The sequence below is a fragment of the Monodelphis domestica genome, chromosome 2 (genome assembly GCF_027887165.1).
Source record: "Monodelphis domestica isolate mMonDom1 chromosome 2, mMonDom1.pri, whole genome shotgun sequence".
In the NCBI taxonomy this organism is placed as follows: Eukaryota; Metazoa; Chordata; class Mammalia; order Didelphimorphia; family Didelphidae; genus Monodelphis; species Monodelphis domestica.
The window spans coordinates 15,090,409-15,106,713 of NC_077228.1; the positions used below are offsets into that span (position 1 = coordinate 15,090,409).

Genomic DNA, 16,305 nt, shown 5'->3' on the forward strand with positions numbered 1-16,305 from the left:
GATTCCTCAAATGGAAAATATTATTTTTAAAGAGAAAGGTATTCAAGTGATTAATAATTATCAAAGATTCATTCATGTTTTTGCTTCCTCATTTCCCCCTCAAACTAAGAGATATAATTATTGCTGAAATGGAGTTGAAATCTAGATGAGATTTTAAAAGTGTCTCTATTTTCAGTAAACATGAATTTCTCCATTTCCCGATTGGGACACGGGTTTCTTATCATTTCTTACCATCATTGATCTGAGCTGATAATACAAGAAAGCGGGTTATTAATTTAGACCTAAAAGGATCAAATCCATTCATTTCAACAAGAATTTATTAAGGGCCTACTAAATGATTGGTACAGAATCAGGAGATAAGGTTAAAAGGACAAAAAAAGAAACTGCCTTTGTACTTATAATGCTTATATTCTACTAGGACGACAGAGCATCCCACTCCATCCAATTCCATTTAATAAGCATTTACTAGGCACATACAATATACAAGACACTGTGCTGGGTAAAGGAGAAACAGTAACAGATGTGAAGATTGGATTTGGCTCTTCCATAATTGTAACAATGAAGGTACTTAGCTCTTCCCTGATTGTGAAGATTAAATTGTAACCCTTGTCTATTTGTAGCTTTAATCCCCATAAGTGTAAACACGATACTTCAAAGTTAAGTATAAAGATCTGCCCATTTTTATCACCAAAAGTGCAAATATCCCACTTAATCATGAAGTGGGAGGTCTGTGACCCACATGTGTGATAATGGGTAATGAATCAGAATCGACTAACTGCCTTCCGGGCAGTCCAAGAACAGAGAAACAACTATGATTGGTAGATGTGAAATTAGGGGAAGGCACAGGAAGTGACACAAGAGAAAATGTCTTTAAAAGGGGCTGTCACTTCCTGTGAGACTCAGTTCTTAGTTTTTGGAAGTGGAGATGAAGAAATTCTTCATCCTTTCGAGTTGAGGCTGGTGAAGAGGGGCAAAAGAATCTGCTGACTGGACTGACACGTGGTGAGTGAAAAAGCTGGCTCATTCCTGGATATTTTCTTATGAGACTAGCCTCAGGGGAGACTTCTGCAGGTCCTTGGCTTTCCCAAGATAAACTAAGAACCAACTCTCCTGGTCCTGGTTTTGAGCTAGGTGCCAGGAGTAAATTACTTCATATTTAGGTGTACTTTATCCTCTCTCTGATTTCTTACTTCATTCTTTCTACATTTTATAATGAAATTGAACATAAAATCTCTTTGGAATTAATTAAATTCCTGGTGACCAAACTCTTAAATAATTGAGTCCATCCCTTTAAAATTTAAACCCTTTCCCCCTTACACAAAGAACAAAAGAGAAAAGAAGGAGAGAAGAGAAAAGAAAAGAAGGGGCAAAAAGGAAAGAAAAGTTTCCTGCCTTCGAGGATGAACATTCTACTGGGAGGACCTAGGGTCTCATTCCATTCAACAAGGAGTTATTTGTTTCACATGTACAATGTGACAGACACTTGGTCAGATACTGAGGATACAAATACAATAAAAGAAATAAATTCTTACTTCTCAAAAACAATTCTACTGATTGCCACAAATTTCTATGCACATGGGACAAAATGGCTCATGGGGAATGAAAGAAACAGCAACAAGAAGCATGACTAGTTATTTGACCCTGGGCAAGGCACTTAACCCTATTTACCTCAGTTTCCTCATCTGTAAAATGAGTCGGAGAAGGAAATGGCAAACCAGTAGCTTTACCAAGAAAACTCTAAATGGGGTCAGGAAGAGTTGGACATGACTAAAAACAACTTAACAACAACAACTATTTGAGAAGCAACATGGTATGGTGAATTGAAAACTGGCTTTACAACCAGGAAGACATTTAAAGTTAAAATTTAAAGTAAAAATAAACTTAAAATCTATCTTCTGACATAAACCGAGGAAGTAATTTACCTCTCCATGTTATAGATTACCCTGTAAGGCCATAAGTTGTTGAGCATTGGTAAGGAGAAATTCCTCACAATGGAAGTGCCAATATTATGGATATTATGGATCCAAGCGAAAACAATAGAAGTAGTTAAACCACAGAAGGAGCTGTCCTAGGCCTTGGGGATATAAAGATAAATCACAACATACTGAGCTCAGTTATTCCTTAGAATAATGAGGGAGTTGGAAGAAATGATCCCTGAGGTCTCTTCTGCCTCTCCATCTATGATGCTGCAATCTCTGTTGGTGTCTCTTCCCCCAATTAAGCTGTAAGCTTCTCCAGGGAGGGCTTGCATCTTTTGTAAAGGAAATACCTCCTCTATGACTTAGGACAGAGGATTCCTGTATCATATGGTCAAAGATCACCTTTTTATTGTTTACAAGTATATATTTGTCAGTATTTGTCAGGAAGTCACACAAGGAGAAGCCTGTGATTTTCAGCCCCAGCCAGGTGAATACATCAAAGGCAGAATAAGGAATATTGACTTTCAGACCTTCTAAAATATCAATCATGACTTCTAAAGAAAGAAAACAAATATTGGCACAATTTTACAGGGGTTTAGAGACCAGGATTGCTCTGACCACTAAGTCTCAAGGATGTATAGATGAAGACCACAAGACTGGGAGATGGAAAACCTGAGGTTTTGTCTCAGTGCTACCAAAGAGATGACTGACTTCCTTTTGACACTCTTAGGCTTAGTTTCCCCATTAGTAAAAGAAAGGATTTGGCCCTGACAATCTCTGCGGCTCTGTCACAGATTCAAATCCTATGATGTTATTAAATAGGGCAATACCACATTTTCCTCCTCGGAATAATGGGGGATGGGTGTAGATGATCTCTACCATCTGTTTTCAGCTTTAATATTCTATTAATATATTCATGATTTTTCTTCACTACCATAGAAGTATGTTTCCTCCAGAGGCTCCCATCTAATGAAATGTTTGGTAAAGATCTCTGTAAACCTTAAAGCACTATATAAATGTTGGCTTTTATTTGTATGTACTTCTAGGACTGATGCAATTGTCTACCTCTGCACCTCTCCTTTCTCCAGGCCAAGTCATCTGGAATCACAACAAATTCTATTTTAGCCAAGATCAAACATGACCAGTCACTTACATCTGTCCTGGCAGCTGCAAAACAAACTTCTGAAATGAATCCCAAGCCAAGTACAAACCATGCCTGGCTTAGCTGTTCATTTGAATGGTCAAAATCGGCGATGCTTTCCATTAATTCAAAGAACACAGAACCACCTGGAATGTATATCCCACCTTTAAGTTGAAAAGTGTTTTTCAGGAATTTGCCATTCCACATCAGGAATTTGGGTAGAAAAAATATGTAAAAGACAGTGTGGGAATAATGTTTTCCAAACAGACACCTGCATGTTATAACTCGAGAAAAAGAATGTTAAGAAAAACCAGACTGGGCAATAAAGATTATTTCTGACTCGCAGGTCACAAACTCACATGATCCTTCACTTATCAAAAAAACCATCTTTTAAATTATGACAGGAATATCACTTTCTTCCCTGAGAATTCTGAAAGCACTCACCCTCAGTAAATTCCTCCTCGTCCTCGTCATCATACTTTTTCTCTTCTGCAGGAGCCTTGTAAGGAGGTGGCAGTTTCATTGGAGGGGGTGCACCACCCCTTCTCTGCAGGGTGTAAGAAGGAGAGAAGAGTTAATTATTGGTTTTCTATTGATCATAGTAAATGACAAGCTGGACCAAAGTAGAAATTACTAAGAGTGTTGGCAAAAATAAAGTGCCAACACCCACTCTCCCTGATCTCGGGATCGATGAGCAGGTTGGCCAATGTCAATCATTCCCCTAAGGCTATATTGGCAAAGTGAGAAAATGCTGTGAATTCTGAGGGTCAGGAGTGGCATTGGGAATTAGAAACCATAAGAGGCCATTCTATTGATCATTGATTTAACATGAATTAGCATATTATTTCCCCAGAGAGGAAGGAGTCCCTATTCACATGCCACCTTTAGACTTAACATACAGGAAATTAAATTAGTTATTGACTCCTCCCCCCCAAAAACCCTCAATTCAAAGAAACTTACATATTAAAAATGCACCCTAATAGCAAAATGCTAATCCAAATTGCTTCCAGAAATTGGCCCTTCATTTAAGAAGTAACAGTTTCTTTTTTAAATTTGCCAGAGACCCATTAGAGACGGTGGAAATTAGAGCCATCTGAACTCCAGGTAGACCACTGACGCAAGGCTTGGTTTTTTCTTTATCCTTCACAAACATCACCAAGGTTAGAAACTTGCTTTTATTAGGAGCATTTTAGAACATTTCATGCATGCACTGGCTCTGCCAGAAAGACATTTTGTTGTAAAAATAATAACAAACACCCTAGATTGAAAGAAATTCAATTAAGAAATAACAAAACTTATGGCAAGATTACCTTATTCGTGTACGCCCAGCTCCTTCTATATCCAGAAAAATAAAACATCCTAAATGACTATGGGGGAATGAAGCAGCTAAGGAGACTGAGAGCAAGGAGGGCTAGGCAAACCATAAATCTCCAAGTAACTGGTTTGTTTAGATACAAGATTTCCCTTTTTATATTCAATTAGATTTCAGAGAACAAAGTGGCTAATAGCAGGATGCACTTTAGTAACCTGAGAATGAATGGTCCATCATTATAGCCAATTGGAAAGGAAGCCACTCCAATGGCAGAGAATTGTTTTTTGGAAGGCAAACACTAAATGACATAGAAATCATACATTCATTGCACAAGAATTGATTAAGGGTCCATCACGAGCCAAAATAAAACATGCTCTTCCCTCCTCAAGCAGCCCATATTCTATGGGGGAAAGCGAAATAACACATACTTAGAATAAATAGTATTTTGGAGGAAGGTGATGAGATGAGTCTTAATCAGTCTGAAAGTTAGTGCGAGGCAGGGAGAGAAGGTAGAGGGTCTAATTCCAAAGGTCAAAAGGTGCCAACTTACAGGGATAAAAACAGGAGAATAATTTATTCAACTGCAACAATATTTTAAAGATAAATGACTTGGGAATGGGTTAGGAATTCTGCTCAACACAATGAACAAGCACAAATCCAAATGACTTATGATGGAATCTCTTCTTCAATTCACCATGGAAAGCTGATGGACTCTTAGGGCAAACTAAAGTCTATTCTATTTTCTTTATTTTTATTTTCCTGGACAGGAATAGTGTAGGAATGTTTTACTTGACTCTACATATTTATAATGCAATGTTTTTTGTGCCTTCTTAATGAGTTGAGAAGGGCCAAGTAGAAGGAAGTGAAAATAAAATAAAGCTGAAATAAAAATAATATCAGCAAGATCCAAATGGAGGTCACTCTCTGGGTAATAGCATGGGGACAAGATATAAAGTAAATAGAGAAAGGATTGTATAGATAAAAGGAAAAGGGAAGAAGGACACAAGGAAGAAAGATGAGGAGGAAGGCAGAGAGAAATAGAAGGAGGGAGAGATGGAGAGAAGAGAGAAAGGGAAGGAATACTTAGAAGGGAAGGGAGAAGGCAAGAAAAGGAAGGAGGGAAAAGAAGAGCTATGCTAGAGAGGAGCAAAAAGCAACTTCAGGGGCCATGTAGTCCAAAGACTTAATGAGGAAACTGGGGCCAATGAAGGGTGTGGATTGATTGCATCAAGAAACAGAAAGAGGGCAGGTAGGTGGCACAGTGGAGAGGCTCATTGTCAGCCAGTAGGACACCATGAATGGAGAAAGAGTGTCTGTGTCTGAGGACAGGGGAAAGAAAAGTTCAATTAGCTCAGAAAAATATGAAGAAGTCAGATTGTGAAGGCTTTAAATACCAAGCAGAGGAATTCATAGCTTATACAAGAAACACCAGGGAGCCAAAGAAGAACTATCCTCAGCACGGTAATGAAATGATCAGCAAGGGCTTTGGATACAGCCATTTGATGCCTATGAGGATAGGAGGTAGCATTGTCAATCAGGAGGCAATTACAACAGTTCACATTAGAGACAAGGGGGACCTTTTGTTTGGTGAGTTGGATTATGTTTTTGGGTGGAAGAGGAAGGCTCAAGCCCTGTGATTTAATTGGTGTGGGAAGGCCCTTCTCACAGTAATCTGACTTCTGTGATTTATAGCTTTGAAAAGAGTTCTCTAGGATACCATGAATAAATGAATAAATGAAAAAAGTACTTTTTAATCACCTCTTATGTCTCAGACACTCTTACAGAGAAAACATCTCTCAATGCGATCATGTTGTCTCTCGTTACATTAAATTAAATTTAAAAATCCAGACTCATAGCTGTCCATGGGCAGAGTAACTAGGCTATCAGAAATATTAGTGCACTAGGGGGCAGCTGGGTGACTCAGTGGATTGAGAGCCAGTCCTAGAGATGGAAGGTCCTGTATTCAAATTCGGCCTCAGATATTTCCTAGCTGTGTGACCCTGGGGAAGTCACTTAATGTGCACTGCCTATCCTTTACCACTCTTCTGACTTGGAACCAATATACAATATTGAGCCTAAGATAGAAGGTAAGAGTTTCAATTCTCTTTTGTGACACCACTGTGAGTTGTGAGACTGATAACATCATCCATGATTCCTGACTGCTCCTTGTTGGATCAAGGACTCTGAACTCCATTAATGATATTCAAGTTTGTACAATTTTCAGTTCCCATTTCAGTCACTGCACCAATATTTCTCTTGTTGTTTTTAAATCCTTAACTTCTCTCTTAGAATCAGGACTAAGTATTGGTTCCAAGGAGGGAGGGAGGGAGGGAGGGAGGGAGGGAGGGAGAGAGGGAGGGAGGGAGGGAGAGATGAAGGGAGAAAGGGAGGGAGAGAGGAAGGAAGGGAGGAAGGGAGGAAGGGAAGAAAGGAGGAAGGAAGGAAGGAAGAAAGGAAGGAAGGAAGGAAAGAAGGAAGGAAGGAAGGAAGGAAGGAAGGAAGGAAGGAAGGAAGGAAGGAAGGAAGGAAGGAAGGAAGGAAGGAAGGAAGGAAGGAAGGAAGGAAGGAAGGAAGGAAGGAAGGAAGGAAGGAAGGAAGGAAGGAAGAACAAAGGGAAAAAGGAGAGGAGAGGAGAGGAGAGGAGAGGAGAGGAGAGGAGAGGAGAGGAGAGGAGAGGCAAGGAAATAGGAGGAGAGGAAAAGGGAGAGAAAAGGAAAAAAGGAGAGATAGGAATGAAAAACAATTTGTTAAGTTCTTTCTATGTGCCAGGAAGTGTGTTAAAAGTTGAGAATGAAAATGAAGACATTACCTGTCTTCAAGCAGAGTATATCTCATAGGAGGAGATGACACAGAAGGGGAACCTGGGGTGGGAATGTGGAAGGAGGAGAGTATCTATAAAGAGGCAAGTTATAGAGCAGGGGCCCATAGACATTGGTATGAGGAAGATCTCTTACTGGGAATTCTCTAGATTTTTCACTTATACACACACACACACACACACACACACACACACACACACACACGTATATGTTTGTATTAGTATACACTCTCTCTCTTTCTCTCTGACCCTGAAACGTTCTCCATTTTAATTAACCAATAATCAATCAGGCTGAAGTTTCTTCTAAGTGGAAACATTTGCTTTCAAAGTCTATAAAAAATAGGACTATTACTCTTAAGTGACATTTTAAAGACATGCTTAGAAATTACTGGAAGCGTCTCTGGGGAATACACAGAACAGCAATTGCTCGAGCATCTTCCTCTCAAGGCTCTCTTCCCCAAAGCTGAGTCCATCCAACTGGTGAATTGTGGGCTCAGTGCTCTTGAGACCAGCAACACATCTATCTGTTGAGACTCCAATACATCCTTCCAACATTGCAACTTCATAAGCTAACTAGTAAGAAGAGCTTGGAGAGTCATTATGTCCCTGAACCTGCCAAATGGTGAAATACAGCTAGTTCCACAGAGATTACGAGGCAAGAGGCAAACAGACACTCTGCAGGAAGACATTCTGAAGGTATAAAAAATTAATAACCGCCCCCTAAACTGGCATTTCAGAACATAGCTTTTCCATTGTTATTACTGGAGGGATGAGGGCATGTGAAAGCCTTAACCGTATTGATTCTTTACACTTAGGCATCTTATGATGCTCATAAATATCGAGTAGGCTTGAACAAATGCCTGTTTGAGATAGCCTTTCTTAACAGAACTGATGGACATCTGAGGCCAAGACTACCTGTGAGATTCCCTCCCCATTAGCCTTCTTACTCAGTGAAATCTGCTGCCTCTAATGTCTCCTGCTTATGACCTTCCACAGAACCTCCTTGCCAACCATTGTCTCCTTAAACCCGGTTCCCAATATAACTTTTCTATGTTGCCTCTTCCATCCTCTGGGTGGTCTTCCACTTTCACAATTCAAGTGCCTTAAGGCAGGGACTGACTTTCTTTTTTCCTTGGGTTTGTATTCTCAGAAGTTAAAACAATGGGTAGAACACAGTAAGCACTTCAGTCTTCTGTCTATTAATGAATCTATAGATCTATCTATCTGCCCGTCTCTGTCTATCTGTCTCTATCTGTCTGTCTGTCTATCTATCTATCTATCTATCTATCTATCTATCTATCTATCTATCTATCTACCTACCTACCTACCTACATACCTCTCGATCTATCTCTCAATCTGTCTGTCTGTCTGTACGTCCATCTATCCACCCACCAATCCATCCATCCATCCGTCCATCCATCCATCCATCCATCCATCCGTCCGTCCGTCTGTCCTTCTGTCCTTCCGTCCGTCCGTCCATCCGTCCATCCATCCATCCATCCATCCATCCATCCATCCATCCATCCATCCATCTATCTATCTATCTATCTATCTATCTATCTATCTATCTATCTATCTATCTATCTATCTAAACAGGGCTGTAATTGTAGGTTTTAAGAAAACAAGTGATAGCAGTATAATATCTAAAATATTGATTGAAATAGTAAAGAAATAACCTTGGGTCTGATGTAAAGGGGAAAAAACTTCCTACCAATTAGAGCTAAAGAAAACTAGATGGCCTAATTTGGGAGGTTGGAAGTTCCCTCTCTTTGGAAGCCTTCAAAAGAGGCTGGGTAGGTGGTACAGTGGGGGAAAAAATAATTAGATCTGGAGTGAGGATTGGTTTAAATCTGAATTCTGTTGCTGAAAAAATTGGAGAGGAATTTGGAGGGAAAAACAAGTTTAGTGTAGGACCTTACAATAAGTTCCAAAAGAATGTGACCTAGAAAAAAAAATCACTTCAATAAACAAATGGACAGAAAAGGATGGAGATATATTTGATAACCACAATTAAGGGAAGAATTCTTGACCAGCCAAGAGATTAAAGATGATCAAAGGAAAAAAGAGACTATTTTGACTGCATTAAATTGAGAAGCTTTTGATCCAGGATAAGAGAGGAAACTCAATTTGCAGGGGGTGGGAGGGTGGGAATCTCTGCTTTATATCATTGAATAAAAATCTGATATCCAAGAAATATAGAGAAATAATGTAAATGTGTGGCCAAAAGCCATCTTCCAATAAATGTGTGAGAAGAAACAGAAAAAGAAATTATGCCATGCAAAAAAAGTCAGTAAGTCATTCCTGCCCTTTGAGAAATATCATTTCTAAACCCAAGAGATCAAAGACAGAGGAAAAGGATTCATATGTATAAAAATGTTTATAGTATCTCTTTTAGTAGAATCAAAGAGTAGAGAACTAATTGTATCCACCAACTGAGAAATCGCTGAACAAATTATGCTCTGTGTGTGTGTGTGTGTGTGTGTGTGTGTGTGTGTGTGTGTATACAGTTTCAATGGTAGCTGGATAGAGAAGAGTTAGAGGGATATATTCAGAAGTGTGTGTGTGATATAGAAAACCACAAGATATCAATAAAATTTTCTGAATTAACGTAGTTTTTAAAATCCCAGTTTGCCCACCAGTACCTCTGAGAGCTTTGGTAACTGACCACTTCTCTGAGCCTCAGCTTATGAGAAAACGAAAGACTGAGCAGGACTGGTGGACCTCTGCTATCTCTACTATCTCTAAAGCTCAGAGCTTCTCTTTGGCTACCGTCAGGTGCAGTGTATGTACAGAGAGCTTTGCTACTCTCTGAGCCCTTCGATCCCAGGATTCGATAGTTCTGTGATCCGGGTGCTAAGCAAAGAAAGGAGCCTTGGACCATGTTGTGATGTCTATGAAACAGTCAATTGTGAAATATCAAAGAAAGCTCATGGCCACTAACAAGCTCTGTCATGAGCAAAATGTCAGAAGATGTACATGAAAGAATGCAGGTTTTTGTAGTATGGTATCTTTCCTGGCCCCTCTTCACTCTAAAGGTGCAGCCCAGAGAATTTCTGACTTTCTACCTTGCCTGTGAAATTCTCTTTCCTTTCATCACTATGCCAAGTTCTTCGAAATTCTTATTCTTGCCTCTGCTAGATAATAAAGAATGATGACATTTAAGGCATCCTGATGAGGGGACACCCATTAGACCAAGCTAAACAAATCACCAATCGATGACCATCACCAGATGTTTGTCACTTTCCTCTGTGGAATTTCCCCCAGATATCTCCTTGGATCAGATCACGATGTATATAAGAACAGGGGATCCTAACACAGTGTCCATAAGCTTGTTTTTTAAAACTCTTCTCTTCTATTTTATTATTCATTCTGAGACAAAAGAGCAGTAAGGGCTAGGAAATTGGGGTCAAGTGATCTGCCCAAGATCCCAGCTAGGAAGTGTCTGAGGCCACAGGCCTGTATTAAAATATTTTCATAACTCTATTTCAGTATACTTGGTTTCCTTTGTAACTCAGTATATTTATTGAGAGTATGTAAAACCACAATTCTGAAAAGGAGTCTATAGGCTTCTCCAGACTGACTGCCAGAAGGGTCCAAAATACAAAGATGGTCAACATACCCATTTTTCAAATGCAAAAGTTGAAGCTGGGCAAAGTCAACGGTTACAAAATAATGATATTAATGGTTAGTAGTGTTGTTGGGAATTGTCTGAGCATGTGATTTCACTGGTACAGGTACGAAAACTCCATCTATCAATGCAAATGGGCAATTGTTACCTTCCATAAGAGACACAGAAGGCATAACAGACTAAGTGGCTTTCCCAGGTCTGGATTGTCAGAATATATCAGAACTGAGACTTGACTGGAGTTGAGTTCTCTGCCCACAACACTATGCTCTTCTTCATCATTTTTCTCTCTCCATTGTCGTGCTCATTCATCCCTCCCTTTCTCAGCAGCCTGACTTCTAGACATTTGTAAGATGGTGGAAGCCTCATTCCCATGACCGCTCACCTCTCCATAAAAAGGATAGTGTAAGAAGCTACTCTATTGGAAAAGGGTATGATCACCAACGATCTCTTCTCTCTGAGCACCTGACGGGCTGCTCTTGGAAGTCAATGGCGAGATTACCTGTCCCTGCCTCCCCCAAAAGGGAAAACCAAACAGGGACCTTTCTCCCTTGAACATAGCAATAGAGCATTGAGTTCTGTTCATGATACCGTTCTCCTCGCTGCATTTCTGTCTTTGAGTCTTCCATGCTTGACAAGCAGCAGAAATGCTACTGCCCCCACAAAGGACTTCTAGCATGTAGAAACTAACACTGGCACTAAGAATCTTTCATCACATGCTTATTAAACACTTCCTTTGCACCAGGAACCCTCCTCCATACCAGGGATATGAAGACAAAAGTGAAAAAATTCATGGTCTCAAAAAGCACACATTCTAATGGGGAGGCAACATGAACAGGGAAATGCAAAATAATTATAAAACAAATGCACAGCACTGGGGGAGAGTAGCTGGGTTCAATGGGAGTTCTGAAAGAAATCAAAGATAGCATAAATATGCAATTAAGTTGTTGTTCAGTTATGTCTGGCTCTTTGTGACCCCGTGAACTATAGCAAAAGAGGTCCTTTTACTTTCCACTAACTCCTAAAATCTGTTCACCCTCATGTCTGTCACTCCAATGACACTATTTATCCTTCTCCTCTTCATCCTCAAGCTCTGCCATCCACTTCTCCATTGACGCTAACGTCAATCTTTCCCCACATCTGGGTGTTTTCCAATTAGTCCTCTCTTCTCATCATGTGGTCAAAGGATTTAAGCTTTAGCTTGAGTATTTGACTTTCCAGTGAATAGTCTAAATTAATTTCCTCAAGTATTGACTGACTTGATCTCCTTGGTATCCGAGGGACTCACAAAAGTCTTCTCCAGCACCACAATTCAAAAGCATTGGAAATATGAAAGCATTTATAGCCTATTGGCAGTGTAAAAACAAATGAACTTGTAGATAGACAGAGATGGAGAGAGATAAACAGGGAAATTTGGAGAATGTTTTATGCACCTACTGTATACAAATTACCATACTGCTTGATGGAGATCGATACACTAGTTAGCAGGTAAGTAAAACCTTTGCTCATAGAGCTTCCATTCAAATTGGGGGAAGATCTCCCATAAAACGGAGTTCTAAAGAATAATTAGGCATAATAAAGAGTTACCATACAGCCCAATTATTCCCCTTGGTGCCTTCCACCACACACTCCTGATGGACCTTTGTATACCCCAGGAGCTCTACTTCTGTCAACACATGACAGGTCAACAACAAGGCTCATTCCCTACGCCCCTAAAATGAATATTTCTTATCAAATCAATTTTGATCTTATTTTGTGCTCCAGGTACAAGAACTATCAGCGTGATTGGGAAAGGATTGGAAGCTTATTAATCCCTCTCCGTCTCCTGGGACCTGTTATGGTGCCAAACACAGAGTAGTTCACCCCATAAATATTTACCATCTGTCCGGTGTCAGGAGATCAAGAGCAAGAGAAGGAAAGAAGAAATGATGGCATTTCAATAAGAAAGGGAGTCAATAATCACCTTTTCTTTCCTATCTTCTTTTTCTCGCTCCTGGGTTTTGGGAGGATGACTGGTCTTGGAAGTCACTGGAGGGATTACCTGTGCCCCCATACCCAGAAAAGAAAAAAAAAGCCTTAAATTTCATAACAATTATCCGGTACTGCTACTCTGTGAGATTTATGAGTAATCCTTCTTTGAAATTTATGGGAACTGTTCCCTGATGCAGAAGTGAAGTAATTCAATGGGTTCACTTAAAAACATAACACACAAGAAGGATAATGGTTCAGGATAAATATGACTCAGGAATGCTACGGCTCATTATGGACTATAATAATATTGAGATTGCTTAGATCATTCAGAAGACTATATTTCACAGAAAGACAAATTAGTGTGCCTCCCTGGAGCTGAAGTGTGGTTGGAGGGAGGGCAGAGAAGGCACAGAGGGTCAAGGATGTTGTTTAGGGTCTGCCTCAAATCTCCTTTGGGGATGAATAACTCCTGCGATAAAAAACATATCCAGGTCAGAATCAATTGCTGAGATGGTAAGATAAAGGCATTTAATTTGAGAGAACAGTGTTCAAACACTTCTAAGAAAGACTGCCTTATGTAGAAATGAACCTAAATCTCAGAGGGACTTAGAAGTGTGACATATGAAGGAAGGAGAGAATTATAGAATGTCGGCAGGAACGGATCTCAGAAGGAACCTGCACAAGAATTCCTTTGACTGCATTTCCACTTGCAGACACACTGTCTCCATTCCCATACCATTTCTGAAGAACATCACTTCCTAGGACATCTCCCCTCCCACTAAAACTCATCCTCAACTGGCTTCTCTGCTACTTCCAGGCATTGCTGCTAGTTCTGCCTTCTGGTGTCAAACTGAACAAGCGAATCTTTTTTCAGGTTAATATTCATAAATGGAACTAGGACAAGTCATGTTGATGCTCAGCCCTGCCAACTCAGTCTTTTTGTTCCTCAATGTCAGTGTTTATAAACAAACACTGAAGTCATTTATTTTCTTACTCATAATAGATTTAAGAAAAAGAAAAGGCTTGGAGGTAAGTCAGATGACTAACTTCTAAGGACCTTGAGAAAAGTACATGAGACCAGAAGAAGAAATTGGAGGTGTTTACTGTAAGAAGAGAAGACCTAGGGAGCATGTGATGAGTACTTCAAGTACTTGACAGCTGTCACATGAAAGCAGGGCACTTGGAACCAAAGGGAAGAACTAGGAACAAAGGCTGAGAACTGCAAATGGGATAAATAGAGACTGGATATAAAGAGAATCTTCCTAACAAGGAGAGATGTCCCAAATTGAAATGGGCTGAAATACAGAAAGTTCTTCCTCATTAGACATCCCTCATAGACAAGAAGGAAAGAAGGAAACAAGCATTCATAGTTCTCATTAAGTTCCAGTTTCTATGTTAAACAGAGAATGGCCCATGGTCCATTATGAAGTGGAAGGGATTCTTGAACCCAGGTGGATTAAAACAGACTAAATCTTCAGCACTTTTGAATTCTGAGACTCTCTAGTTCTCACCTCTTGGAATCTCTCTGATAATGGATCCACATTAGCAGCAACAGCAGATTGCAGTTGGAATTGTCTTCAGAGGTCATCTACTATAACCTCCTCATTAATCAGAAGAAGAAACTGAGGCCCATGGAGGTAAAATGACTCCCAGGGACATGAGGTTAGGAAGTGGCAAAAGCTGACATAAGATCAAAAATCTAGGGCTACAAGGGACCGCAGAGGTTATCAAATCTCTCAAATGACAGATGAGGAAACTGAAGCCCATCAAGGTTAAATGATTATTTCATATGATAGCAAGTAAGAAAGCCTAGAATGGAAGCAAGATTCTCTGAATTCAGATCCAGGGCTCTGGATACTATGATACACCGGAAAGTTACAGACCTTGAAAATCACCAATCATAACCTCTTAGAATTTGGCAGATTCGTCTAGCAGTTATTTAGCTAAGTGTCATATTAAGTGAAATTTGAACCTGAAGGCATCTTTCTCTTAAATAAATTTATCTCTTTTAGAATCATGAATCACAGGATGGCTCAGCTTCAATCTGAACATTAAGTCAAAGGCAGAATGGAGTTAATAACTGCCTTCCTGAAGTTCCTGAAATTCTGCAAAGGAGTAAGGAACAAGGAACGAGGTATAAGAGACAGCTTAGGCCACAGGAAAAGGATGTATCCCGAAAATGTCTGGAAGATGTTTAAAGTCCAAGAGCTTACCCTTGGGGTGGATGACAAGCTCTGCACAACAAAAACAACTGGATTCCCTGCATTCTTGATGGCTTCAACAGCTTCCTGGTGAGTTGCATTTTGCAAATCTACACCCGACACCTGAAAAACATAAATAAATGACTGCATTTTCCAGAGGCGATTGGTGGATTTCATGGATGAACACAACAGCTCCTGTGAATGTTCAAGACAAGAGATCATGGATGTGGAATAAACATAACCATAGCCAATAAAAATATAATTTGTGAAAGTTTATAATGGTATGAAATCATTTATGAAAGAAATTTCAATATTTTTAAACATCGAAAAACAGATACAACTTATCAACGGAACATGGCAGCCAGTTAAGAGTCATCATCATCGTACGGTAGAAAGGCAACTGGATGGGCTTTGATTGGGTTACCATTATAAAGCTGCTCAGCTTAAACTGGACAAAAGCTATCTGTGCACTTCAGCTTTCCCTTGAGTAGAGTAAGAATAGGGAAATGTCACATGGGAGACATGATGAGTATACAAGCCATTGAATGGCCCAGGAGATCATTAATATATGGAAACCCCTTTGCGGATTTTCTCTACAGGGTATAGTCTCCCTGTCTCTAGATCTTGTTCAAAATTTGTACATAAAAAATGCATTCAATCATTATTGAATAAATCTTTAATATATTCAATATATCTTTAATACCTCTTCAACATATCTATAATATATTAATATCTTTTTAATATTTGTTAATGCTTCTTTGACATACAAATATATTGAAGGTATATTAAATATACTGAAGATATGTTCAATATATTCATATATTAACCAGATAGACATATTGAAAATACGTTGAAAATAATCTTATAGATTCAATATATATAGTAATTAAGAACCTTCATATAAGAAAGTCCCTGGATTTGGAAGGGGTCCTAGAGATCTCACTTAATAGTCATTTCAACTGGAACCCAAGGAAGTTGTGGCAAGAGCTGGCTGGATTTTGAGTCAGAAGACACAGCACCTACCACACAAGAGGCACGACAAAAATGACTGCTCATTCATTCATTCATTCTTTCTTTAGTTTTTTCTTTCTTTAGTTTTCTTCCTTCCTTCCTTCCTTCCTTCCTTCCTTCCTTCCTTCCTTCCTTCCTTCCTTCCTTCCTTCCTTCCTTCCTTCCTTCCTTTCTTTCTCTCTCTTTCTTTCTCTTTCTTTCTTTCTTTCTTTCTTTCTTTCTTTCTTTCTTTCTTTCTTTCTTTCTTTCTTTCTTTCTTTCTTTCTTTCTTTCTTTCTTTCTTTCTTTCTTTCTTTCTTTCTTTCTT

General features: G+C 39.4%; 1 protein-coding gene across 4 annotated transcripts in view; it reads right to left on the reverse strand.

Annotated features, from left to right (window-relative positions):
* The window catches only part of PATJ (PATJ crumbs cell polarity complex component), a 364,450-nt gene that overhangs the window by 196,899 nt on the left and 151,246 nt on the right, over positions 1-16,305 (reverse strand). For 3 of the 4 annotated variants that reach the window (XM_056814120.1, XM_056814122.1, XM_056814121.1), the window contains exons 25-27: positions 15,000-15,110; positions 12,779-12,856; positions 3,505-3,607 (exon numbers count right to left, since the gene is read on the reverse strand). In XM_056814120.1, coding sequence (XP_056670098.1) covers positions 3,505-3,607; positions 12,779-12,856; positions 15,000-15,110 — 292 coding nt within the window. The remainder of the gene's footprint in view (positions 1-3,504; positions 3,608-12,778; positions 12,857-14,999; positions 15,111-16,305) is intronic. The other variant, XM_056814123.1, reaches the window with a different exon arrangement.